The 27,139-nt window shown below is 46.6% G+C and overlaps 5 protein-coding genes and 1 pseudogene across 5 annotated transcripts; 4 read left to right on the top strand and 2 right to left on the bottom strand.

The window, feature by feature from the left end:
• The first annotated feature begins 2,611 nt into the window (after positions 1-2,611).
• Positions 2,612-4,171, top strand: LOC136469218 (uncharacterized). Its single transcript, XM_066467505.1, has one exon. It carries the CDS (start codon positions 2,612-2,614, stop codon positions 4,169-4,171), a length of 1,560 nt encoding a protein of 519 aa, XP_066323602.1.
• Positions 4,172-5,287: 1,116 nt separating this feature from the next.
• On the top strand, positions 5,288-8,711 carry LOC136476537 (transcription factor ILR3-like). Its single transcript, XM_066474413.1, has 5 exons — positions 5,288-5,495; positions 6,397-6,480; positions 6,584-6,661; positions 6,758-6,920; positions 8,128-8,711. The coding sequence occupies exons 1-5, from the start codon at positions 5,353-5,355 to the stop codon at positions 8,419-8,421; spliced, it is 762 nt and encodes a 253-aa protein (XP_066330510.1). The 5' UTR covers positions 5,288-5,352; the 3' UTR covers positions 8,422-8,711.
• A 1,608-nt stretch (positions 8,712-10,319) lies between these two features.
• Positions 10,320-14,345, top strand: LOC136476530 (uncharacterized). Its single transcript, XM_066474401.1, has 2 exons — positions 10,320-11,641; positions 14,132-14,345. The coding sequence occupies exon 1, from the start codon at positions 10,320-10,322 to the stop codon at positions 11,628-11,630; it is 1,311 nt and encodes a 436-aa protein (XP_066330498.1). The 3' UTR covers positions 11,631-11,641; positions 14,132-14,345.
• A 3,472-nt stretch (positions 14,346-17,817) lies between these two features.
• On the bottom strand, positions 17,818-19,219 carry LOC136469216 (UPF0481 protein At3g47200-like; annotated as a pseudogene).
• Positions 19,220-22,609: 3,390 nt separating this feature from the next.
• On the top strand, positions 22,610-24,880 carry LOC136469215 (uncharacterized). Its single transcript, XM_066467504.1, has 5 exons — positions 22,610-22,738; positions 22,811-23,008; positions 23,088-23,261; positions 23,339-23,500; positions 24,857-24,880. The coding sequence occupies exons 1-5, from the start codon at positions 22,610-22,612 to the stop codon at positions 24,878-24,880; spliced, it is 687 nt and encodes a 228-aa protein (XP_066323601.1).
• Positions 24,881-25,600: 720 nt separating this feature from the next.
• On the bottom strand, positions 25,601-26,227 carry LOC136469214 (chemocyanin-like). Its single transcript, XM_066467503.1, has one exon. It carries the CDS (start codon positions 26,225-26,227, stop codon positions 25,601-25,603), a length of 627 nt encoding a protein of 208 aa, XP_066323600.1.
• Between the last annotated feature and the right edge of the window lie 912 nt (positions 26,228-27,139).

The following is a 27,139-nucleotide window of genomic DNA, read 5'->3' as shown; positions in this document are numbered from 1 at the left end:
CGGAAGGTCGCACGAGGCCGAGGCGTGGAGGCCGCCTACCGTAGGACCACGCATGCGCGCGTGCCCTTCCACTAGGGCCCGCTAGGCGCAGCGGGCTGCGGTCACCATCGGCCGTCAGTCCGGTCGCAAGGCTGCAGAAAAACAACCGCAAGGACAGTCGTCGAGAGGAAGGTAAACAACGACAAACTCATTCTCGATGGTTGTTACCGTGATTCGTGATTTCTTCTTCATCGGTGTGAAGAACACCATCGCCTGTTCTTGTTTCGTATGGACTTGTAGTAGAAGCAGCGACGCCCGTGAACTCGTCTCATCGGAGAAGGAGCGTGCCTCACAGGAGAGACAACGATGCCGGCGGTCTTCTCCGGCCTTGTTCGTTGGTGGAAATGATGCCGACGGTCTGCAGTGAAAACGACGTGCAACTGCATCATCGGCCATCGACGTCTTCTTGGTTTCTGGCCCGTAACCAGCGGAGAGCAAACGTGCATGATAACGTGTTAGAAGTAGAGAGCGAGACAAAAGCGAGAGATGCAAATGATTCTACGTTGTATTCTAATGAACAATGTGTACATATATATACAAGGCCCATGTAGACGGTTACAAGTGTGAAAGAGAAAGAGAGGTGAAAAGACACTCCTTGGATTAATGCTTAATTGAACACTAAATAATAATTCTCAACAAATATGTTCGTAGGGACAAGTATACAAATACATGCAAATTTGTTTATGGATAGCATACGCTACATGGCTATTGCGTGATCCCCACAAATGAAGTGTTTTTTTCAACCCGCTTTCTTTCATTTTTTAAAATACCCTCGGTTTTGGTGCGTCGATCCACGTCCTTTTTCCACTTTTCTCTTTTTTTTCCTTTCTCTTTTTTTACTTTTTCCCGTCCACCTGGTTTTTGAGCGGACATTATTTTTTGTGTTTTTTTTTCATGATCTTTTTGTTGTTAGCCCGGCGATCTTTTTTTTTTTCACTTTTTTTCCCTTTTTTTGGTTTTTGTTGCCGACGTGTTAGTATTTTTTATGGGTTTTAGATTTGTTTCCAATATAAATATTAAAAATATAGAATAAAAGCAACAATCGTGTGTCTTTGGGCTCTCGACCCTTTCTAATAAATTAAAAACTTTTACCATCAAATTGTTCATGCAGATTTTTATGATTAATGAGCAAAGTGTTTCTTTTTGTCCAGTGTTTTACGTCCCAAACTTCCTTCATGACAGCTAGCGTCTACTGTATTTTCTAAGCCACGGCAGGATCAGTGTGTGCAGATCGCGGGCAACCGCAAAACACGGGCGGCCGCTTTGGATTGTGGCTCGTACTAGGCATCAAACAATAGTTTTGACTCCCGGCGTCGTCGATGGTGTGTCGTCATGACAGTGTCTGGATTATGAATACTTACTTATCTGGTTAATTATTTTGCAACTAGTTAACGGGAGGTCACGCCGTCCCATCCTGCAAGGCATCACCACTCTTGTCATTTTATTTGACTTTTCGACATTATTTCCATCAATAGTTAAAGCATTTTAAAACGAAAGGTACTGGAGTTCATTTAAGTTGATACTGTACATACAGTACTGGAGTTCATGCAGTTTACTTTATTTTTCTTCACCGTGCCGGATGAACGATACGGGGCTGTTCGGCTGGTGGGATTTTCTCCCATGCGTTGCCAACGTTTTTGCACTGGATTTTCTCTTTCATGCTATTGATTGCAGTGACGGGCCCAATGGGTAGTCCAAGTAGGCCCAAGACTACCTTGAAATTTGGCCCAAAATTTTTTTAGTACTTCGCGCAGCCCATGAAATTTTGGCCCATTGCTCCTCTTTCCCGGTCAAGACCGCGAGCGGCCGAGCGAAGCCGTCTCCGTGTCCGCGACTCCGCTGTCCGCTCCCTTCCCTCCCGAGTCCCGACGGCCGACGCTCGCGAGTCAGGCGCGCCGCGCGCGCGACCGAGGAGCCAGCTGCGGAGCCGCCACAGCGCGGCCACGGCGCCCCCACCCCGCGGCCGTCTAGGCGTCCAGCATGGCACCGGCAGCGCCAGCCACTCTGCTCTGCCTCCATAACCGCCAGATCTGTGGTGGCCTCGTCGGACGTCGGCCAGCAGTGACGCGACCGAGCCACCGAGGAGCCAGCCGCGGATCCGCCGCGGAGCTGCCCCGGCGCCCCCACCCAGCCGGCCCGCCCTGCCAGCGCCCAGCGGTCGTCCAGGGCTCCAGGCGTCCAGCGCGGCAGTGCTAGATCCCTGGTGGCCTCGCCGGCCAGCAGTCCAGCGCGGCAGCGCCAGGCCACCAGCCAACGCCGGCCAGCAGTCCAGCACTGCACAGCAGGCAGCTGGCTACGCCAGCGCGGCAGCGGCCGTCCGCCCTTCCCCGGTCCCCTACAGCGCCTCTGTCAGTCTGTGTCTGTCTGTCTTGGTCTCATGTACGCACTGCCCGGTGAGTTCTTATGAATTTGGTTAGGGATTTGATCTTGTGAATGAAATCAGAGCATAGAATTCATTGGATTAAATTTCTTGTCATTTTTCAGAAGACTTAGCCGATTGGGGATTGTAGATCTATGGTCTGTGAGCCTAGAATAGAATAGAAATTATTGTAATTTTTCAGGAAGTTGAGGCATGAAGAAATCAAATATAGCATTTCTTTTTCAGAAGCATGAGGCAAAAAAAGTTGCAACTTGTGCTCCACCAATTCCAGTTGTTGATGAAGAGTTGTCTATTCCTGTTGTAGAAGATCCTCTAATTGTGAGTGATGAAAGTGCTATCGTAGTTGTGGATGAAGGGACAGAAACACCTAGAGTAACAGATACAGACACAGATCCTACTAGAGATAATGGGTCAAATCAAGTTGAAGAAGAAAATGATGGGGCTAGTAACATGAAAGGAGAGGTTAAGGGGCTGAAAACACTGATAATGAAAGAGTCTCCTTTTGCTTATTATGTGCATTGTTTTGCACATCAACTCCAATTAGTGCTTGTTGCTGTTGCCAAGGGAGATGTTGGGGCTAGTACTTTTTTTTCTCAAGTTTCACGCTTGCTGAATATTGTTGGAGTTTCTTGCAAACGCCATGATATGCTTCAAGATGTTAGAGCACGAAAATTGAAGAAAGCACTTGAATTGGGTGAAATAGAAAGTGGAAGTGGGTTAAATCAAGAGATGGGATTGGCTAGGCCTGGTGATACTAGGTGGGGTTCTCATTATAGAACTGTTTTGCATATCATTGACATGTATTCTACCATTCGGGAAGTACTCATAACTCTTGGAAAGGATCCCACACAAAGAGATGATTGGCCAAACATACATGCTATGGTTCTGACTTTAGAGTCATTTGAGTTTGTTTTCAATGCCCACTTGATGCTTGTGATTCTTGGGTACACAAATGAGTTGTCTCAATCTTTGCAAAAGAGAGACCAAGATATTGTTAATGCAATGGCACTTGTTGGTGTGGCAAAGAGAAGGTTCCAACAATTGAGGTCTAATGGGTGGGAAGATTTCTTAGAAAAGGTTAAATCATTTTGCATCGAATATTCTATTGATGTTCCTGCGATGGATAGCAAATATGAGCCTCATGGAAGATCCCATCGCTTTTATCCTGTACAAACAATTGATGATCACTATAGAAGAGAAGTGTATATTGGTATTATTGATAGAATTCATCAAGAGCTTGAGAATCGGTTTGATGAGGTTAGTAGGGAGTTGCTTATTTGTATGTCAGCATTGAATCCCTCCAATTCATTTGTCTCATTTGATGCTTATAAAATCCTTAAGCTTGTAACTTTTTATCCCAAAGATTTTTCAAGTTCTACTTTGAGGACACTTGAAATTCAACTTGGCACATATATTGAAGATGTGAGAATGGATGATAGATTTGAAGGACTGAACAACCTCGGTGAGCTCTCTAACAAGCTTGTTGACACTAAAAAACATGAATTATATGGTTTGGTGTACTTAGTCCTTAAATTAGCATTGATCTTACCAGTGGCGACAGCAAGTGTTGAAAGAGTATTCTCTGCATTGTGTTTAGTGAAGAATAAGGTGAGAAATAGTATGAGTGATAGGTTATTGAATGATTGTTTGGTTACCTTTATTGAGCATGATATATTCTCCACTGTAAGCGAGGATGGCATAGTTCATGCTTTCATGGCAATGAGAAAGCGCAAAGCAAAAGCCTTGAACTAGAACTTGTATTGTAATCTCTTATTTATGTAAGACCTTATCTTATGTATAATCTATAAGGTTTGAACCTTTCAATTGTATTATCTCAATTTGGTTAATTTGTAGCCATTTTACCGAATTTTTTATTTGAATTTTGTTATGTTGGATATGAAATTTTTTGACTAGAACTACTCTGGTTTTAAATCCTTTGTCCGCCACTGATTCATCGACTGTGTAGGATTTTCTCCCATGGCCGACAACACATTGATGGCCAGCGTGCAGGTGCAGAGGAGGCGTGCGGCTAGTACGTGCTAGACACGGCGCAGCTGCGTCACTAGTATCTCCACAGTGCAGACTGGACTGAGAGACGGGTTCAGTGGCTAGCTTCACGTCACGTTCAGGACTTTGACTGCTCTGGCCATCGCTGCCTCGTCCCATCGCCCACGCCTCTGCGCCAGCACTGCTCGACCAGCCAGTTTTGCGACGAGCACGAACCGAGGCAACGCGGCCGCCAGCCTGCCAGCGTGTGCGAGGTCGGCGTCAAGATCTGTGGCGCCGACCTCGACATCACGTGTCATGACGCCGGGATATCGGTCACGTAGGCTTTCCTTCCGTGCATGGCCAGGTACCTCAGCGTAAAGATCTGTGGCGCCGAGATGTGTTACCTCGGCGCCAGGACTCATGGCGTTGACCCCCAGGGTCTAAAGATGAATTTAAGTCTCTCTGAGGCCAAATGCAAATTTTATTCAAAAAAAAAAGGTTAAATAGTAAAAAATTAGGGCGATGGTCCATGCTCCGGTCGCTAGCCTGTAGCCACACCAGATGAAGGCAATGGTGACGGTGGCATGCATGTTTTTGTTGTGAACAAAAAGATAAGATCGCTGTCATAGGTCCATGCCTCCATTGGTTAACTAAAGTCAGTGTTCATCAGTCAAATCAAGTTAGTAGTAGTAGTGAAACTAATCTTGGCAAGCGAAGGGGGTCCCACTCGCACTCGCCCCTGGGCCCTGGCTCTCCTCCATCCACGCCACGTCACCCGCCTCACCTGCTCCGTCCACCAACCAAACTCTAACCCGAAACGCGCCAGGGCCCACCTGTCACCCACAGCACGGCCCGCCTTCCTAATCTCGGGTCCGCGACGCGAGGCACCCAAAAGATCCACGAATTTTGCTATTAGCCCCCAAAAGGTCTCTTCGGCGGCGGCGATGTCTCTCCCCCCGGGCCCGGCGGACGGCGGCGGCGGCACCGGCGACGACTGGTTCCTCGACTGCGGCATCCTCGACGACCTCCCGGCCGCGGCCTGCGGGGCCTTCCCGTGGGACGCGTCCCCGTCTTCTTCCAACCCCAGGTCCGCCCACCCAGATTGACCAATCGATTCCTCCCTCCCCCACGCCCTTTCTAGTTCCAGAAGACGCGGATGCTTTGTTTAGCGTAGGATCCTGGCGATCGTTTCCGTGACCGCCGCGTTCCGTATCTCTGAGTATCGTGGAATCGTTGGGGTAGAGACGGGCGGGTGTGGGATTTGGGGGGCGGCTATCTGGATAGTAGATGCATGCGCTGGGAGGCATCTGATCCGGAGAGGTGGTTGCTCTGTACAGCAGATCTTCCAGTCTGTTGATCCGGAGAGGTGGCTGCTTTTTTATATAGGTTAAATTAGATTAGAGTTCCCAAAGGAAAAAATGGTTTCCTAAAAAACAAGGATGCTGAGTTTGCGCATTCCAAGATAACTTGTTTTGGTAGATTTGGTCTTATATTGCAGCGACTGTGTTTATGACAGTGGAATGGATGGATTATGTGTGATTATGACTGATGATTCGCCCAAACAATTGAGATGGTCTGCTCTAGATGCTGGCGACTTAATTGATGGGGGTTGTATTACAAGTCCTGATAAGTATGCGTGTGAGGCTGTGACTATGAGCAATGGGATGTACTGCTAGGTCATGGATGGGAATCATGGGATCGTAAAACTGGACTGCAGAGCCAAAGATGTATGCGCTGATGCTGCTATGATATTAATTTAGGAGTAATTTGCAGTGATCCTGTTGTTGGACTTTGACCATTTTTTGCTTTACTGAATGCAGTCTACTCCATACGGGCAGAGTTCAATGCCTTACATGTAGCTAGTTCTCTGATTACTTTCGTCGATGAATGATTTTCAGTTATTTGGTTCAAATTAGGTACTAGCAAATAAGAAAAAGAAAGTTCATATACAGTTGGAACTGCTAATTGATTTTCCCCATATTTTACAGTGTGGAAGTCGGCAGCTATGTGAACACCAATGATGTCTTCAAGGAGCCCAATGATGTCTTCAAGGAGCCTGGAAGCAATAAACGGTGTGTCTGTTATTTCACTCTACGACTTAAAAAAAAGTATTTCATATTGTCTTGCTGTATGCAACCATCATTCTTACAATTGTAACTCTATTGCATCTTGCAGTTTAAGGTCAGGATCCAATGATGTGCCAACATCTAAAGCTTCTAGGGAAAAAATGAGGAGGAACAAGCTGAATGACAGGTAAATCATAGACATAATTTTGTTGACACTGCAGTATCAAAGATGGATTGCCAGGTCATTGACATACCTTTTCATTTCTTTCTTATGGTTTTCTAGGTTTCTTGAATTGGGGTCTACATTAGAACCTGGGAAGCCAGTAAAAGCTGACAAAGCTGCTATCCTAAGTGATGCTACTCGCATGGTTATTCAGCTTCGTTCAGAAGCACAGCAGCTGAAGGAAACTAATGGTAGTCTTGAAGAAAAGATTAAAGAACTAAAGGTTATTCAGCTGTTTATTTTGAACACTGTTAACCCACATATAATACATTGTCCTTTTATGGTTCGAGCATGCCCCGTGTTATTCAGGAATCCATAACATTACCCAGTAGCACTCTTATGTTCATCTACAATTATGAGATCTTTATCTAATGCTGGCAATGCTTTATGGTAGCTTATGGCCTGCACATGAATATACTGACTGCTCTTGCATAGCTCACGCAAGACATTTCTTATTAACAGCTAGTTTTACTGGTACAAACTTCCTTTTCTGAATGTGAACTGTCCACACACACAAAATCAGCCTCTGGCTGACAACATACTACATAACTTGTTACATATATGTTGTTTCTATGCACCACAACAGAGCACAAATCATGTATTGATCATCTAAAGCGTTCTAGACCTGTTAATGGGGAGGGTATGAAATATCCATTCTACACCCTCCCCATAACTCCCCATCTCACTCATGAACATATGCTTGCCTGCTTGGATTGTTGTTCACAAGTGCTGGAATATACGTATAGCGCTACAAATCACGTGTTGCGGGTAAGGCGACGAGGAACTCACCTCCACGCTACCGCAGCTGGACATTGCTGCACCTCCACGCCTGCCCCTCCACTGGGGCTGGCTGGGTTTCGCCACTGCCACCAGTGCACAGGGTAGTGAGATATGGAAGAGCACAAAGGAAAGCAATGGTATGCTGATACACAGGGGGCTTGTGCTTCCTGTGATATAATTGAGAATCAACTACGAAGGAAGGGGGCAAGGGAAGGAGACGAGATTACAGGTAGAAGCGGGGAGACCCTTACCTTAACCTTAATTCAACGGGTAGCAAGTTACTTACCCATACCTGACCCAAATCATGGGTGTGAATTTGGGGAACGGGTTATAGGGTATCCAATGACAGGTCAAAAGCCTTCATTTTTTTAATGATGGATACAATTAGCTATCAAGCTTTGGAAGCATTTTCAATTCTGTAATATTCACAGTCCACCATAACCCTTTATGCAGAGTCCGAGTTTGTTATTGATTTGATCAGACTGTTGATTATATCGTACTGTTCTGGCTGCTATGCCTCTAACTACTCTCAAGTACTCAGCTGTTGGAAATTTTTTTCTCGAGGGCACAAAGTTTACTCCTTTTCTGATATATTTATTTTTCTATGATCTCCAATATTTGTGAATCTATTGTTGTTTCTTTAATTCCAGGCCGAGAAGGATGAGCTTCGTGATGAGAAGCAGAAACTGAAATTAGAGAAGGAGAGTTTAGAGCACCAGATGAAGCTTATGACCTCAACACCAGCCTACATGCCTCATCCGACCCTGATACCGGCGCCTTTCCCTCAGGCGCCCTTAGCACCATTCCATGCCCAGGGGCAAGCTGCAGGGCAGAAGCTGATGATGCCCTTTATCAGCTATCCGGGGTACCCAATGTGGCAGTTCATGCCACCATCAGAAGTTGACACATCGAAGGACAGCGAAGCGTGCCCTCCTGTCGCATAATCGCTTCGATCGACTGTTCGTGCTTGCACCATGTGAATTAATCGCAACTGAAGCCCCCCTCCTAGTCGTCGATCCATTGATTGGGTTGTTCTTATGTGGTAGTTCGTTGGTAACGGAGTAAGGTGCTGATATCTGTGGCATCCTACTATATATAGAGGCTACTGCTGCCCCTTCAATGGCTGTACAATTTTTTGTGGAGAAAAGAAGAATGTTCGTTCTTGGTCTCCATAGCAACAATGTCACATTATCTATGTCATATATCTATTTTATATTTAACAGTGTCGTGACTTCATGTTTGTGATACATACAAGCAAATTGTCTGGCATGAATATTTAGAACAGAGACATTTTTTTTTTGAACACAGAAGAGACATTATTATCACTACTATGAGATGCTGCATGGTTGAATTAAATGAAACAGTGAGCTAGGCAATGGTGAGGCCAAGCAGCAGCGACACAATGGCGACCAGTGATGCTTGTGCCCTCGCCATCAGCTTAATTCGACGCTGCTAGATGATCTTGAATGAATGGAAATGATTGGCTAGCTGATCCTATGTGGTCTATGAGAGTTGATATGATTTTTTTTTGTTGAACAAAAACTAGACCCTAAAGTTGCATTCTTTCCCAGGCTGAGGAAGTATAATCTTTGCAAAACCAAATAAGGTCCCCGTTCGTTTCGCTGAAAAAGTCTAGCTCTGTTCGTTGATTTGTTGTGATGTATAAGTTAAGGAAAAAGTCTACTTAACTCCCCACCTATCAACCATGGTCTACTTCACCTCCAAATTATAAAACCGTCTATTTTATCCCCTGAACTTTTCAAAACCGTCTATTTTACCACCCGGGTGGTTTTCGACGGTGGTTTGCTACAGCAACTGTGGTTTTGCTACAGTGATGGTGGTTTTGTCTTTTTCTTTTTTTTTATTTATTTTCACTGAATCTTTGAAAAATCATAGAAAATTCATAAAATGAAAAATCCAATTTTTTTGGACTCCACATGAGTAGATCTACATAGTTAACATATAATGTGGTATGTTTTAGTACAAAGGTTTTGCTGTACCTTTAGATTAATTGGAAAATCTAATTTTGTCTGTAATTAATTGAAATTTATCTATAACTAAGTTATACATGGTCCAATGAGTACGAAATTTTTACTATAGTTCAAGCATACAATAATTAGCCTACCATAAAAATTTCACCATAATTGGACCACAGAAGCTGCAGCTATGAATTGTTCCAATTAATTACAGACAAAATTGGATTTTCCAATTAATCTAAAACTACAGCAAAAATTTTGTACTAAAGCATATCATATTATATGTTCATTGTGTAGATCTACTCACGTGGAGTCCAACAAAATTAGATTTTCTATTTTATAATTTTTCTGTGATTTACTATGATTTTTTAAAGATTCACCAGAAATAAATAAAAAGAAAAGACAAAATCACAGCACTGTAGCAAAATCGCCGTTACTGTAGCAAAACCACCGTCGAAAACCGTCCGGGAGGTAAAATAGACGGTTTTGAAAAGTTCAGGGAGTAAAATAGACGGTTTTATAGTTTGGGCGGTGAAGTAGACCATGGTTGATAGGTGGGGGATTAAGTAGACTTTTTCCTATAAGTTAAAGTGAATAGGGCCTAATTCAGTACATTTTCAAAATAGTTGTTACTACGAAATAGCATATTTTCAATGTCGGCTCTCGGTCAATCAAAATTCAAAAGCCTGGACTGACCCCTGGAGCGAACATACGGAAAGAGCCTACGTACCTGGCATGGAACTGGGATGGGTCAGTGGAAAGTGACCTCCAGCTGTCGGTCTGTCGCTGCTTGCTCTCTCTCCCACCCTGTCTCCCATCTCCCCTCAACACCTGCTACTTCGCCTCGTCTCGGGTCGGACGAACTCATGGCGCCCCAAAGCAGCTGCCGAGGCCGCGAGGACCAAACCCTAGCGTCCTCCGCTGCCGCTTCCCCTTCCCCTCGCCCCCCGGCGTTGGCGCCTGCACCGGCGCTGGAGACGACGACGGTCGCCGACCTCACGGACCTCGTCCTGCATGCCATCCTCGTCCGCCTGGCCCCCGCCGACCTCCTCCGCGCGGCGCTCGCCTGCCACCGCTGGCGCCGCGCCGCCGTCCGCGCCCTCCCACGCGTGCCGCCCCTCCTCGGCTACTTCTTCCACCCCAAGGGCCCCGCCCAGCCGCCCCCGATGCCGACGTCGGACAAGACCCACCACCCCGCCGTCTTCGTCCCGCTCGACGCCGCCTCCTCGCGCATCTCCCTCGATCTCACCCCGGGCGCCGCCAGCAGCCTCTCCATCCAGGACGTCCACCTCGGCCTCGTCCTCCTCCTCCCTCACGCGCGCCCCAAGTCGCTGCTGCCCCGCATCCTCGCCGTCGACCCGGCGTCGCGCCGCCGCGTCCTGCTCCCGCCGCCGCCGCGCGACTCGCTGCCTGAGCCTGACCATGTCGTCGATCGCTGGCGCCGCGACAGGTGCGTCATCGGCGTCGCCGTCCTCGCGCGCGCGCACCCGAGCAGGCTCACCTTCGACGCCGTCTGCCTCACCGTCGACGGCGCCCGCCCGCGCGCCTGGGTCGCGTCCGTCTGCGACGGCACCTGCGCCAGCTGGCGCGCGTTGCCCAGGGCCGAGGGCGTCGTCGTCGACTTCGACCCGTGGTGGTTCGAGGCCCGCTGCGTGCACGCCGCTGGGAACATCTACTGGCACATCTGCAACTCCAGCCGCGTGCTCCAGCTGGATCCTCGCACGCTCGACTTCTCGTTCATGCCCGTGCCTGCCGCCCTGGGGGATGGCTTCAACAAGTACCGCGTCGGAGAGACGCCGGAGGACGGCCGTCTGTGCATGGCGTCGATCGTGGACGAAGAGCGTCTGCAGATCTGGGTGCGTGGAGGAGAGCCCATGTGGAGCGACAGGGGGTGGTGGATGGAGAGGGAGATTTGCATGACCAAAGTGCTCGACACCGTGCCTGGGCTTCCCAAGGACAGGATGATGCGGATGCTTTGCACCTGGCTCAGCGACATGGACTACGCTCGCACCGGGAAGGTGTTCATCACTACATGGGGATATGGGCGCTACTCGTTCCATCTGGAGACCGGCAAGCTGGAGCGCTTGGTGATGAAAGATGGCAAGGAGCACGGAGTTCCTATCTATGCCTACACCTTGGCCTGGCCGCCTGAGTTCCTCGCTGCTCCAACAAACTGATCGACTTTCTGGTGATTTCCATCCCATAGCTTTTTGTTTATAACAAGTTTTGCTGCTTGATCAAATGCTCCATTAATTATTTTCCTTTATTTATGATTATCTGTATGCTCTGATGCATGCATATTTTGTCATATAGCATCCTGTAGAAGCAGAGGGAGCGTATCATTTCCTTTTTGGATTTGTTATACAGTTATTACTCTCACTCACTCGAAAAATTTTAGAACATGGAAATTAGCACATAGTTGTATGTAGAAAGCTTGATGGTCATCAGTTTGGTGAATTGTGTTCCCTCCGGTAGCCGTAGGATGTGGTATATACTTATGTTTGGTACAGACTAATTTCTCAATAAGTTCTATAGACTTAGGTACCAAATTTGAAGTTTGTGTTGGACATCGCAGTATTATTCAACACTCCAGATTGACTTCCTTTTGAATTGTTGGTGATAATAATTGTTATTATGTGTGAATTTAAGGAGCTGCTTTGGTTATTTCATTTCTCAGTTGTCAACTTAACTTCACAAATTTTGAGTTTTGTGTACTTCAGGCTTTGTTGTAACTTGCACTTGTGCAATTGAGCCTTTTACGGGTTATATATACCTTGTGTGTCTAGATACTAAACCTGAGTGTTAACACAAATGAATACTATAATTGAAACTTTACATTCTGTAGAACTCCACAGCAAGAAGCATGGGGCCCCATCTATGCCAACTCCTTGTCCTCGATGCCTGTGTTCCTCGTTGATTTTTTTCTGAGACATTCCTTGGCTTCCATGTTCATGTCACTTGTTTATGCGAGGTTGCTTGATCAAATAGAGATCAATTTTTTATGTGTTTGTGTCCTGGGTGTGTAAGCTGGTTGCAGACTGCAGTGGAATGCGCTAGCATATTCCCTTGTTTCTGATGGTTATGATCTACTGGCTACATAAATGTGATGGCAGATCTTTGTATAGTAGGAGCCACTTATCGAAATTAGAATATGTCATCCAATGATCTAATGTATTTTCCAGGCACCTATTAGAAGGATACTTGATGATCCTACATTTGATGTGTTATGTACCTTGCAGTGGCTTTGGTAGGCTGTGTTATATTTTTTAACAAACAAAATGCTTTTAATGTATTTGTTTTGTGTTTAGGAACCTGTTTAACACTTTACTTTTACATAGCAGTTTTGTTCCTTAGTCACAAAAAAAAGCAGTTTTGTTCCTTAGATTTGGGTTTTCCAAACAAAAAGAAGTTCTATGCTTACTACTAAATAATATCCTTTAGGCTAGGTTTTGAATCTGCAGATCTGTTTGATTGTTGCTTGAATCCAAGGAGTTATTGTTTTTAGTTTGTTTGCTCTATTGCTTAAATAGTGGTTTTTAGTTTAAATCTACAACTGAGCCTCTTTGCTTATGCTAATTTAGTTAACCAAATTTCACAATATTTAATAAACACAAGCAACCAAACTTTATATTCTTTAGAATTGCTAGAATAGATAACTATCTTTAGACCTGATTCAGTCTTGCCAACTTTATATATTTGCTAGCATAGTTTCAACTCTCGTGTGATATGTATGCATTTCATGTGTCTGAAATCTGCCAGATAGTACAACTTGTGTATTTTCAGGAGTTTTATAGTTTGAAATGGTACTTTTGTACCTTTTTATTACGTATCAGAATTACGTGTTGATATGTTAGGCAAGCATTTAATAATTGCTGTCATTAATTATAATGAAGGATATATTGCTACCTTAGCGTTTGATAATAGTTATAGTTAGCCACAAATAATTGTGAATCCTTCCATTTTGTACCTTATTATGTTTTTGTTTACCTTCTTTTGGATATTCTTTCAGAAGGTTAGTTCAGCAATGCCCATTTTGTGCTGGAACTTAGAAACCGAAGGTCTTTACACAAAACTAGAGAATCTATGTACCAATTTGATGATTCTTAAGCTATGACTGATTTCTCCTTCAATTTTAACAAGAGTTATGGTTCAATTCTCTTATCTTTGCAATTGATTAGGACAATGGTGCTGGGATTTGACTATTTTATCAATTTGGTTACTTAGATGGTTTTATTCTCTTATCTTTTCATGAATTTAAGAAGGGCAGGCCTGGTGCAGTGGTGAGAGCTGTCTCACTGAGTCACCAGGTCGTGGGTTCGAAGCAGCCTCTCTGCAGATTTGCGGGGGGAAGGCTTGCCTCGGTTTTTCCCTTCCTCAGACCCCACTCATGTGGGAGCCTCTGGCACTGGGTCTGTCCTTTTTTATCTTTTCATGAATTTCTGCTGATGAAATGAGTTACTAGAAAAACCTCTAGGCCTATGAAAGTATTATACTGTGAATGCTGTTAGGCACTTCTGAACTTTAAACATCACATATACCCGGGATCCATTTTCTGGTTGCAAGCCAGTTTGGCTTATTTACTAATTATTACACTTGTTATTTTATCATCAAAATCCAATCTGTTTGATTCCTAGGCAGTTGGAATTGTGCTAACAATTATTTTTTCTTTATGATTCAGGTTGTTGACCAGTGAGAGAAGATAACAGTGACGCAAATCAGCTCACCTCTTTGGTTTCTGGGTTACTAGTGCCGTGCCTAAAGCTCTTTGTTCCGTATGAGTTAGTGCAGACAAAGCTGCTGCTGAACTTGTCTTTTTCACATTTTCGGACTAGATGGCATTCTGAAGACAGTAGTAGGGTGTGCCACGTTATGCTGGTTCCAGGCAAAACATATATGCTTGCTTGTCATGAGATATTTGCCCCATTAGACTAAGATGTATTGAAGACATTAGGGTGGAATGTCTCAGGTCGTGCAGTTTCAGCTGCTGAACTGTGGTTCTGTTCATCGCAAGTACCATCTATATATCATTTTCTACTCAGATAACCTTCTCCTGTTTTGCGTATCATGTGAGTTCATCATGTTTACTTTTTGTGAGCGAGTCCATCATTTCGACTTTTGTGGTGCCACTCTGGTTCTTAACTTGCTCTCTTTATTTGAGCTGTGATTCATAACTGCATACACTTCCTAGATTAAACTGACATGAATATTTTGAACAGAGACATTATTCTTTCAACAGTACTATATGAGATGCTGCATGGTTGAATGAAATGAAACAGCTGTGAGCTTGAGCTAGGCAATGGTGAGGGTGAGGCCAAGCCGCAGCCACACAACGGTGATAAGTAGAGAGCCTAGACCGGCTGAAGAAGGCCCCGGCGCCGCGCCGACGGGGTGGTAAACACACGCGTTGAAGCCCCTGTCGTTTGTGCACACGGGCGTGACCCTGACCTCCAGCTTCATCCCGGCGTCGCAGTGCCCCGGCTTGCCGCAGATGAAGTAGCGCCTCCCGACGTAGTTGAGCTTGATGGCGTCGCTGCCGGTCTGGTGGGTGCCGCCCACGACGGGGCTCGCCGCCGAGCAGGAGCTGTAGCCGGCCTGGGTCACCTCCACGACGTCGTGCGCCGACGCGTCGTACTTGAACACGAGCTAGCGGGTCGCCCGGGTGGAAGTCGACGGTGGACGACCAGGCGGTGAGGTTGGTCCGCAGGTCCCACGAGCCACGCCCGGCTCGCCGACGGTGTATAGTTGGCACCGGACGCCGTTCCGAGCACGGTTGCCGCCGCCACAATGATCGCGACCACGGCGGCGACCAGTGATGCTTGTGCCCTAGCTTGCCATTAGCTTAATTCGACAGCTGCTTGTTGATCTTGATTCTTGAATGAATGGAAATGATTGGCTAGCTGAGTCTGGGTTTAGTTTGATGGTTGAGCAATTGTTGTGTGCAGTGCATGGAGGTATGCATATGGAGGTGAATATATAGGGTACGGAGGAGCTAGCTGGTAGATATCGATGGCATGTACGTAGTGTGCAAGGATGACATGGTCCATTAGCTCAGCATGATTAAACATGTGCATAATGAATATTCCATCGTTAACGAACTTATAATATAGAACTATATTATATCTAAACAATCAAACAGAAGACTTGGCCTCATGTAGCCACGTGATGAGAGGACCCGTGGAACTCACCTTTCGGCTCTGTTCGACTGATACATAAGCCGGCTGAAACTGTTTTCTTGTGAGAGAAAAATACTGTAGATTCTAGCTGATAAGCCGGCTGATAAGTTCAAGCGAATAGGGCAGCTACCATGTTTGACGGTCAGATATCGCGCGCACATGGATTCTTACGTTCGAGAACATGTGCTCCTAGTGGCGATTAAGTGCTCCCACACACAAAATGCAACTTTACAAGTGTTTTTTTTTCTAAAAAACCAAAATAAAAATATGGATGGACAGGTAATCTATTTTCATGCATACTTGAGCTTAACAACGTATGCAAAAAAATATATGAAAAATAGAATCAACATGTGAATAGTAATAGGTTGTGAATACAAACTTATGTCATCCAACTTCTATTCATAGATTGGTTTTACATTTTTCTTTCTCCTTGCACCATTTTTTGTTTTAAGTTCAAACTTTGCATGAGCGCACGTATTAGTACAAACTCTATCCATCCATATTTTGGTTGCATTTTTTGTGCACATTATAAAGTGCAATCGTTGAAAGCATCATGATGCCGAATATAAGTGATCAACACCTCAAGCAAGTGGCTAGCTAGGACGGGATCATCCCAGGTGGCATTTTTTGTGCACATTATAAAGTGCAATCATTGAAAGGATCATGATGCCGAATATTTTATATGACGCTTAGGTGGCGGTTGGTTGCGACAACGGGATCATCCCAGGTGAGATATCCCACCTAGCCCCGTGTTTGGTTGAGAGGCGGCGAGGGGCGGAGTCATCCTCGGTTGGAATATTCGGCAAAGATCCGGGCAACCCCGTCCCCGCGATTTCGACGGACAGGGGCATCCCACCTGGGATGAGCTCTACACGCGACGCAGAGGAGAAAGGAGAGGAGAGAGGGTGGCCGACGCGGTCTCCACCAGCGGCTCCAGCGATCTGCGCCTGACCACGTCGCGCGGCGCCATACCTGGCCTCGTCGCATCGCCATGCCCGGCCCCGGCGAGCTTCGCCTGCGGCCTTGCCGCGCACTGCCGTGCCCGGCCCCGGCGAGCTCCAGTGGAGGAGGCGCGGGCGTGGGCCAGAGGAGACGCATTGTGGCGGGCGGAGGAGGCCTAGGGCGTGGGCTAGAGGAGACGCATGGTGGAGGGCAGACGAGGCGTGCGGAGGTCTCCGGCAGGCCCGGGTAGCCAGCATGGGGTCGCAGGTGGAGGGCACACGAGGCGCGGGGAGGTCGACGGCGGAGGCCAACGAGTGCGGGTCACGACTCATGAGTGAAGCGGTCCGCGACAGAAGAACGAAGAAGGTAGGATAAGGAAGAAGAAAAAAGAAAAAAAAGGAAAGGAAAAGAAAGAAATATGATGAAAGTGGGCCCTACATGTCAATGGTTTGTCCCATTTTTAATGTCCCAGAATCAAACAGAAAACAGAGTTATCCTATCCCTTCTCAACTAAAGCCCCCTTTGGCACGGCTCATCCAAAACGGCTTCACCGGTGAAGCCAAAGTCGGTGAAACCAGAAAAACTGGCTTTTCCTGGCTTCTAGTTCATTTTAACATCGGCTTACAAAACGGCTTCACGCTACAGTGCCTCGATTTACGCAAAATAGATGAAGCCGAAGCCGGCATAAGCCATGCCAAAGAGGCCCTAAATAACAGATGGGATCGTCCCACCCCTAAAAACTGAGACGGAACCATCCCACCACATCCTGTATCTCAACCAAACGCTACCACTTCACTCCTCCTTTCTAATTGTTCTTGCCACCCCGACCTGCGAGAGATCAGACAGAGAGGCAGAGGAGCGGTGCGGGGCAGTCGGCCGGTCGGCGACGACCGTGACCGCCACACATGCCTAACACATTTGGTGTGGAGGTGGAGCTCGTCGTCCTCTCCCCATTGGCAATTAAGAGCTCGAGTCGTTTCGGTCTAAGGTGAACTCCATGGAATGGAATAGTTCCTGGGAGTGGGATTGTGGTTCTTGGACCGTGGTCCTGTTCGTGAATTTGGCTCGCATGCATTTCACCCTGGATCTTTTTTTTACCTTTCGCTCGATTTGGGTACCCAACTGTATTATAGGAGAATAGTACTGCTTGGCAAATGGCAATGCATACATTTTGAAAAAGCATAGCGATGCTATAGCAGGCTATTTATTAGAACCATTCTTAAACGTCTGAAGGACCGTACAGACGCTGCTAATGACTGTTTGTGATGGATATGATGGCAGTGGCGATCTGGTAGTAGTTGAGGTAGACGAACTGGTATACGAGGATCGCCAGCGACCTGCGGCGCATGTACGTGCCGATCTGCTCCAAGAGGGTCATGTGCCGAATGCCAAAGCGCAGGTGGTGGCGGAGGGCCTTGAAGAAGACTAGCGCCTGTATGTCGCTCATGGAGCCGTGAAGCAGGTGTCTCTGCCGGAGCTCCTGCACGTCCCGCATCCCGTCCATGAGCATCGCTAGCACCGACAGGTACGAGCTCACCGCGAAGCCGTCCGGCTCCTTGGTCGCTTCTTCATCGGTGTATATTGTCTCGAACGCCGCCATGTTCACGAGACAACAGGCGGTGAAATGGTTCAGGAACACCGGCGACAGGGACAGCTTGCCGAGCACGCGGTGGCTCCACCGGAACCGGATGTCACCGAACCACGGCGCCGTGCTAGGGGTCAGGGTGACGCCAATCTGCGCGAGCTCCGTGGCGCTCCGCGCTCCTCGACAGCAACGACTGGTCCATGACAAAGCCGTGGTAGTTGAGCATCTCCTTCTCCTCAGGCAAGCAGCCGAACAGAGTGAAGCGGACGAGGCCAAGGAGATGCGGCGGCTTGTACTTGTAATGGTCAATGTCAACGTTGCCATGGCCACGGCCACCCCGGCGGATTGTCCACGCCTGGAACTTGCCTCCCATCCTGTAGACGAACCGGCGCACGTCGACGGGCACGAACCCCGCGAGGGCGTCGAGCACGAGCCACGGGATCTGGTTCTCGAGCAAAAAGATGTCCTTCTGGATGCTCGCCCCCATGGACATGATTTGTCGCCGGATCATCTGGTTGGTGTCGCCGGCGACCATGTACTGCAGCAGGAAGCAGCCGTCGAGGAACATCATGGTCGCAAAGTCGGCGTCGCTAACGCCCATCACCGCGGGTTCGTCGGTGTCGTAGCAGTCGCGGGCGGCTCCCGCGACGGAGAGCACCTTCCCGTACACCTCTGCCGTAGAGTGGCCTGAGCTCCGGCAGAGGTTGTAGGCCGCCGCCAGCTTGACCTCCTCCATCTTCTGCAGATGAGGTGCGCCATGGTGGTACGGGCCGATGGCCACCACGCTCGGCTCGACGAAGAAGGAGCCGTCCTGGCCGAGGATGGACGCCACGATCGGTGCGATGTAGCGGTGGCCGCCGCCGATCCCCCGCATCTCGTGCGGGAACCTACTCATCTTGGTGCCCACCTTGGCGAAATCAGCCTAGAGCTTCTCGGTCGCCTTGGCCATCCTCTCGTCAATGGTGGTGTCTACCGATCATCACGTCGTCCATGGCGCCAGTGCAACAGTCTAATTAACACTAATGAGACCAAGGGGAAACTGTCATTTCGACGTTGAACGCGGCATCCACGTAGTGCTTTATATATATGGATATGGTTCATCACACTAGCGTTATCCGTTGCTTTTGCCACACTCCTGGTATCAGATACTTACATATGATACGACGGTGGCCCAAGCCTGCATACATGTTTCTTTATAGCCAGATCAACGATCCCTTGCCCCGAAACTGCTGCCAATGTTTGATTCCAAGCTTCAAGGGAGAGCCATCTGCATCAATTCATCATGCCAACAACAAGCCCCACTAGTCACCGGCAGGCTAGGATTTTATTATTAAGCTTGTGTGTTCAAATTTTTAATGACTTTATTAATTTTTTTCGATAGGCTAAAACCTATAATATTTGGCCGCCTATATAATACCACAAAATAATAATTGTACAATATTTAACTGATATAACACATAACTGCTCATCATGACCTCATATATTCATAGACTTGAGCATATCTTGAAATTATCTAACATATAGAAGTACTAATTGTTCAACATGTCTGTAATACCATTTGCTTTTTATTTCCTCATGCTAAAAACCACCAAAATTTTGAAATCTCTAAAATTTCACAACAAACTAAGAAATTGGTTTGCTTGTTTGCATGCGAAACTATTTTCGGAAATATTTCTAATGTCTGCACCGAAATTCACGCGCCATATGCATGCTGGAGTTCTCATATTTTTATAATTTATTTTTGGCACTGAAATTCATTTCTAGTTTAGAAATCCATCTCAAGCTCGGCCAGTGCCTAAACCTCCCTCACCTCCTTTTTTTATTTTTAAGTTATTTATTCAATATTTAATAATAACCTTGTTGGCAAATATTTTGCAGATTTAATTCTTTTGATCACGCTAGTGTGGTTAAGCCACATGCACTTTGCGACAAGGTTGGGGTTGGGCACATTGGCAGCAGCTGGCGACCTGCGCCAACGTGTCGTGTTGGCCGAGGGCGGCCAGCCTGTCGCGCCATAGCATTTGGCATGACTGTGATGCCATCCCACGTGGTGTGACAAGGCCATATATAGAAGAGAAGACACACTCCAAGCCTCTTCTTGTTGCTTCCTTCTCCCTGCCTGCGCCGAATGCAGCCCAGCGCGACCTAGCCCTGCTAGCCAGATTGCCACCGCTAGGAGCCCTAGCTGATTGGTTAGGGAAAAGCGGCCCGCCTCATCCCTAGAAGGTAACTCTCCAAGAAATCCCCCCTTATGCATTTTTTGTAGTTCTAGGTGACTATGGTATGTTGTTTGAATTGTAGTGTAGTTGCAATAGTTGTTCGTTTTGTTGGATCTGATATATAGGCATATATATATATGCTCTACCTGTGATTCGATGTATAGAATTGGTTCCATGGAACGATTTATTGCATTACAATTTGCACCGCAGGATTGTTGTATTTTTTAGACAATATGAGTATAATGTTGGATAGCTTAGGTTACTGATGTGTTTACTGCTATTGTGGTTTTAATTTTCTTTTTATTTATCACTAATATAGCTCATAAACATCATAAAAGAATAATTGGGAGGCAATATGTAAATAATGGCTTGCATAAGAAATAAGAAATATCATTATTATATCCATTCAAAACATCTATTGTTCCCAAGCATTCAAACATAATCAACTAATAAAGAATTTCAACTAATGTTCCTTCCATATAGGGACATGGATTACATTGTTTTAAAAAAAACTCAACTAATAACAGTTGGAGATAAGTGTAATGGCCTCATCTTCAAACTCATGCCATTCAACACTCTAATCATGTGCTCCCCTTTGCCGGCCTGAGAGTAAGGATACCCTGTGAAGAATTAGTAATGTGCCAATGGCACCTGAAATAATCCTCCAAGTATCAACGTATGGGATTCATAATTAAAATTGCATCATAACTTATAATTACCCTTTTTGTGAAGTCAATTCTTAAAGCCATCACAATTCTTCTACACATGCCCATCTTTCTTATAGAAGTAACACTTTGGTCTCTTAAAGTATTAATACTATACTTAACTCGTGATCTTTTGAGTTCTTGCATCCTGTTGAGCTTATTTTTATGGCTTTGGGCAATAAGCTTCGCCAACCTTTATACCGTTATATCTAAGGATTGGCTGGCATTGTCAATGTCAGGAATTTATCCCCTAACCTCAACATTAATGCACCTTTTTGTTCGTGATCATGAATGATATTCCATTTGAGCTTCTCGATCATATTCTTTAACCCTCTCAAAAAAGGTTTTATCTTAATCACCTTCCGTAGTCGGGGCAATAGGAGCGTCCTCCTGGATGGCATGTTCATACTCCAAAATTAAGAGGAGCAATTGAACCTCCCCTTTCCATAATGGGAAGTTGGTCCATGTGAGCAAAGGAATGTCTTTAATCTTATTGACAACCTCTGAGAGACTTACAACTAACTCAAAATAAAAGATGAAATAATATAAGTAAGGATAGTATGTGAAAAATTATGTCCTGCATGAATTTAACCCTAAGTTGGTCTTATTGAGAACAAACATGCTAATGACAGTTCAAATTGATATCACCATTGGACATAAACAAAAAATAACCAAACAATACTCGTGTGAACACATGTATATAAATTAACGTTGGTCAAATATATATACATGAGCCACAACAAATTCTCTAACTAGAGTTTCTCGTTGGTTCCATTTTGACAAAAGAATCAATTTAAATTTTGTAGTAGAAATAATCATTATGTTGCACTACCGGAGACTGTGTAGTTACCGAGTGCCCAGAAAATTACCGAGTGTTAAAAGTCGGGACCCTACTTCCGGATGATCACGTTCTGCCAAAGAACACATATGAGTCAAATAAAATCCTTCGTGCACTCAAGATGTCGTACGAGCAGATACATGCTTGTCCGAACGGATGCATCTTATTCAGGGGAGAACATGCTGACGATAAGTACTGTCCGAAGTGTAAGGCATCTAGGTACATTGAGTTAGAATCTGGTGATGGTCGGAAGACGCAAACAAAAGTCGGCGCAAAGATCCTGAGGTACCTTCCTTTCATACCGAGGATCCAACGACTTTTCATGAGCGAGGAATCCGCAAAACAGATGACGTGGCACAAAACTGGACGCCGATACACTGACAAGATGATACATCCGTCCGATGGTGAATCATGGAAAAGCTTCGATCGGAAGCATACATCCGTACGGTTTGGATGCGAGGGTCGTCGCGCCTCCCAGACTTACCCATACAGAGACGGCCAGTGATTCGACCATCCGGAACTAAGTAAGTAATTTTTGCATGTTAACACTAATTCACATGTTTTTAAGTTATAACAGAAACTAATATTCAATCTCAATAACTTTGTGCAGGGATTGGGAAATGGTGATCCCAGGGAGTCATTCTCGCCGAGTAAACGGGATCCTGGGTCTTCTGTGCAGGGCAAACTATCCCGGGATGGTGAGGATCGATGGTGTTGTGCAGCCCGCCATGAAGTGGTCCCACTGGCACGCCGCCAGCGATCAGACTGATCGAGCTGGCAGGTGTTATAACAGCAAGGCCGACCGGGTGATGAAAGAGCTGTGGGTACGTGTTCATCGCACTATGCTGATAATAACATCACATTAATTGTATATTACTGACTGTATTTGCTTGTAGGATTACTACACCTTGGCGGAGGGAGTACGTAGGGAGGACGCGGATGACGTGGTGAACAGAGTCTGTGTTCACCGAGTGCAGGACCTCTTCTACGAGACAAAGCTCCTGTGCAGAAGAATTTACCATGCCCGCAGAGGAAACAGAGTCACCAGAGCGCAGGCAGTGCACCTGCCCCTAACTAAGGAGCAATACTTGACGGTAAACATGAGATTACATCGTCTGTGATTAATTGCACTGAAATTGATTTATGATTTGTCATGTGCTCGTGTACGTGCAGGTGCCTCCTGCTTGGTGTGCGGGGATGGACAACTGCTGGGAGGCCATTGTGGACACGTGGTTGAGTGAGGAGTACGAGCAATATCACGCCGTACGCTCACGTTGCCGTGCGATGATGCAGGGTTCCTCGCACAAACAAGGGCCCACTACCCTCAAGGAATATGCAGCCAGATATGTACGCGGATTTCATTTCGTTGTTGCTACGCTAACTTCTGAATGCATAATATCTTATTGTTGTGCTTCTTCCTGCAGACGCGGTTCCACCCCGGCCAGGAGTGCGCCTCGTTCAAGGCATATGCCTTGGCACACAAGGGCAAGGCAAAGGACCCCGACCTCGTCTACAACCCGGAGGACCCGCCCGAGGCATACAGTAACCTCAGCGTGCACAGTCGCCTCAGCGAGTACACGGCGATGGCGAGAGAGATCCATGGGCCAGAATTTGATCCGAGCACCGCTGACCTCGAGGGTGACATCGTCATGAGGTTGGGACCAGGTAAGCCACACGGGAGGTACTATATGGGCAACAGCACCATAGACACGGCCAACACTCAGACACTCGCCCAGATTAGAGCCCGGAGCACGAGTTCGAGCCCGGCCATACGCCCACGCTCACAGCCCCAGGTGGTAGCACTCCAGGTTAGTTCTGTTGCATTCGTTGTCCATTCATTTTCTACCCGTTCTTTATTTGCATTCTAACTATGTGATAAATAATTGTAGGCCCAGATTGAAGCCCTGCAGGAGTCACAGCAGGCCTCACAGAGCCAGTTTCAGGCCCTCCAGCTATCGCACCAGGCCGAGTTGGCACAGGAGAGGGCGCGAGTGCAGGCCCAGCTTGAGGCCTTCCAGCAGTCGCAGAAGGCCTGGTACGAGTACATGGCCAGCTTTTCTCAGAGCATGGGCCAGCCTCCACCGCCTCCGCCGCCGCCGATGATACCGTTGGTGCCTCCACCTCCGCGCGACGGCACTCCTGTGAGTCACTCTTCATCTTGAAAGGCTTTTTCAGTTCAGATTGTGCTACAGTCAACACTATCATGTTAGAACCTAGAAGAGAGTAGGATACATACATGTATAAGTTAGATTATTAGTAATATTGTTCAGACCTTGAAAGGCATCATGTTAGGTTCTACATGAGTACATAGGTGTTTGCCCAATTCATGTTCAGTCTACTCGACCATGTGTGACGATATCTTGCACATAGAGGAGACCTAAACAGCAACTAACTTGATATGTGTTATCTATTATATGCCTATATATTGATGTCACTGTTAACTGGTCTTTCGAAGGAATATTTGAATTTGGCATACTACCTTATGATTAATTGACAAATATGTTTATTTTCTTTTGCTCCCTCATTCCAGGGACCTTCTACAGCTGGATCGAACAACGATCAAGATTTGGACTTGTCTCCGTTTCTCGGTAGGGCTCCGACCATGTGACAGGACCATGTTTCACTTGTTTGTATGTTGAACTTAGAAGTGGGTTGAACTTTGTGGACTTTGGACATGTTGATGGTGTTTGTGGACTTTGCATTGTGCTTGTGACATTTGTTGTAGCTATATGTTGGTTATAATGAGTGGATGTGACATTTGTGGACATATATGTGATATATAATGTCTATCTGTTGGTAACTGTGATATTCTGTTATAATTGTTGTTAATTGTGGCTGGATATGCACTGAAACAAACAAAAAAAAAATACTGTGGACAAGTTTTACCGAGTGTTACACTCAGTAATGGTCTTGTTTACCGAGTGTTACACTCGGTAAAACAGAGAACAGAACCAAATTGGTTCTGATTCTGTTAATTTTGCCGAGTGGTGCCATTTTTTACCGAGTGCCACGACCCCACTCGGATATATGTGCCATTTTTTACCGAGTGGAACACTCGGTTAACGAGTTACATGTTTACCGAGTGTTACTGGTACACTCGGTAAACTATATCAGGGAAAAATATTTGCGGAATTGTTTTAATCATGAAAATGGTTATCTTTTTACCGAGTGCTATGTCTAACACTCGGTAAACGACGCCGTTAACGGCGAGCTTGGGGACTGACGACCGTCACGTCGTAGTTGTTTACCGAGTGCCGGCGTAGCACTCGGTAAGATTTATTCTCCGAGTGCCCCGTTAGTTGACACTCGGTAAACTAACTTTACCGAGTCGTTGTTTACCGAGTCATGTTTACCGAGTGTGGCACTCGGTAAACAATTTACCGAGTGTTTATCCATATTTGCCGAGTGTTTATCACACTCGGTAATTAATCAGTATCCCGTAGTGTTGGTAGTAAAACATTATACATAAGACCAACGAAAATTTGTTGTGGAGAAAAGAAGAATGAGCGATCTAGTTCTCCTAGCTAGCAGCAATATCAAATTATTTACGTGTCATATACATATTTATAAGTCCTAATAATAATTTTCTGACACGAGATAATCATCTGGCACTAACATTTGGAACAGACACATTATGTTCAACGTTGCTGTGAGAATTGCAAAAGCTCTGTTGCAGCATGGACGAGCTAGACAATTGTGAGGCCAAGCAGCAGCGACACCATCATGACCACGGTGGCAAGTACACTGCCGAGACCGGCCGAGGACGACCTCGGCGCTGCGCCGTAGGAGACAACGCCAGGCGTCATGATAACCACCGGCGGTCCGCCCGAGCAGATGGTGATGCCTGACGGCGCACCTGGCGGCGCTGGCCCCGGCGGCGGCAACCTGTTGGTGCACTCGGCGTCGTCATCCGTGACCCTGACCTCCAGCTTCATCCCGGCGGCGCAGTGCCCCGGCGTGCTGCAGATGAAGTATCGCCTCCTCCTGCTGGCGCCGCCGTCGAGCCGGACGGCGTCGCTGCCGGTCCGGAGCGCGGCGGAGACGGGGCTCGCTGCCGAGCAGGAGCGGTACCCGGCCTGCGTCACCTCCACGACGTCGTGCGCCGACGCGTCGTACTTGAACACCAGCTGTTCGGCCGGGTGGAAGGTGATGGTGGACGCCCAGGCGGTCAGGTTGGTCCGTAGGTCCCATGAACCCCCCGGCTCGCCGACGGTGTAGCTGGCGCCGGACGCCGTTCCGAACGCTGCTGTTGCCGCTGTCATGATGATTGTGATTGCGAGCAGAGATGCCTGTACCCTAACATTTTCCATCATCTTCGACAAGCTAGGAGGTGATAGCTGATGTTGAAGTTGAATGAAGGTGATTAGCTAGCTGAGAGTTGAGACTTGAGAGGCGATGGATTAAGGATTTGACGGTGAATATATATATAAAGGTGAGGGTGATCTGTGATGGAGGAGCTGGTGGAGAGAGAGTGTAGCGTGTGAACGTATGACATGGTCTATTAATTAGCTTAGCTTAGCTTAGCTTAATCATCCGCGTTTGTATAATGAAACGTGTGGACGATTTCGATTATTAACTTGGTCAAGTAGGCATATAATTAAATTACAGCAGATGGCATCTATGGTGCACTGGATATATAGATTAATTAAAGACAAGACTTAGTCTCATGTGATGAAGATTTGATTTACCATTTGTGGAACTTGTCTTTCAGCTACCACGTTGACGTCGGCGGTGTTCACATTCTGATCCCTTTGACTCAGCTATGTTCACTTGCTCTCACTGTTCTTTTCGTTGACTTGAGTCAATGTCTTTTCTCTTTTTTTGGGTGCGCGCTCTCGTGTGCCTCGTGTTGTGTGGTGGGTGTGTGAGAGGTGCGAAGACGAGTCTTCTTTGCAGTAGCGTAGGGTACTTGGGTGCAAAAATTAGCCCCACCGTATATTATACCTACAATGATCTATCCGTATTCAGCAGCTGCGGTTGATGAGCAAACGGGCGTTAGCGTACCGAAGCTGCCGCACGGAGGGATAATGTGTCGGGCTCGCGAGGGAAGCGCACCAGCAGTGGACCTGTGCCGCCCTGGACGTCACCCATGCCGCCCCGAATGTCGTCCGCGCCGCCAGCCGCTTCCCACGCACATCTCATGTGCAACACCTAATCTACTTTTAAAACATTCAGATGTAATAATTGCAACATACAAAAGAAGACAAATGAGACACTTAAAACAA

The sequence above is a fragment of the Miscanthus floridulus genome, chromosome 8 (genome assembly GCF_019320115.1).
Source record: "Miscanthus floridulus cultivar M001 chromosome 8, ASM1932011v1, whole genome shotgun sequence".
NCBI lineage: Eukaryota > Viridiplantae > Streptophyta > Magnoliopsida > Poales > Poaceae > Miscanthus > Miscanthus floridulus.
This window is presented reverse-complemented; position numbering and strand designations above follow the sequence as displayed.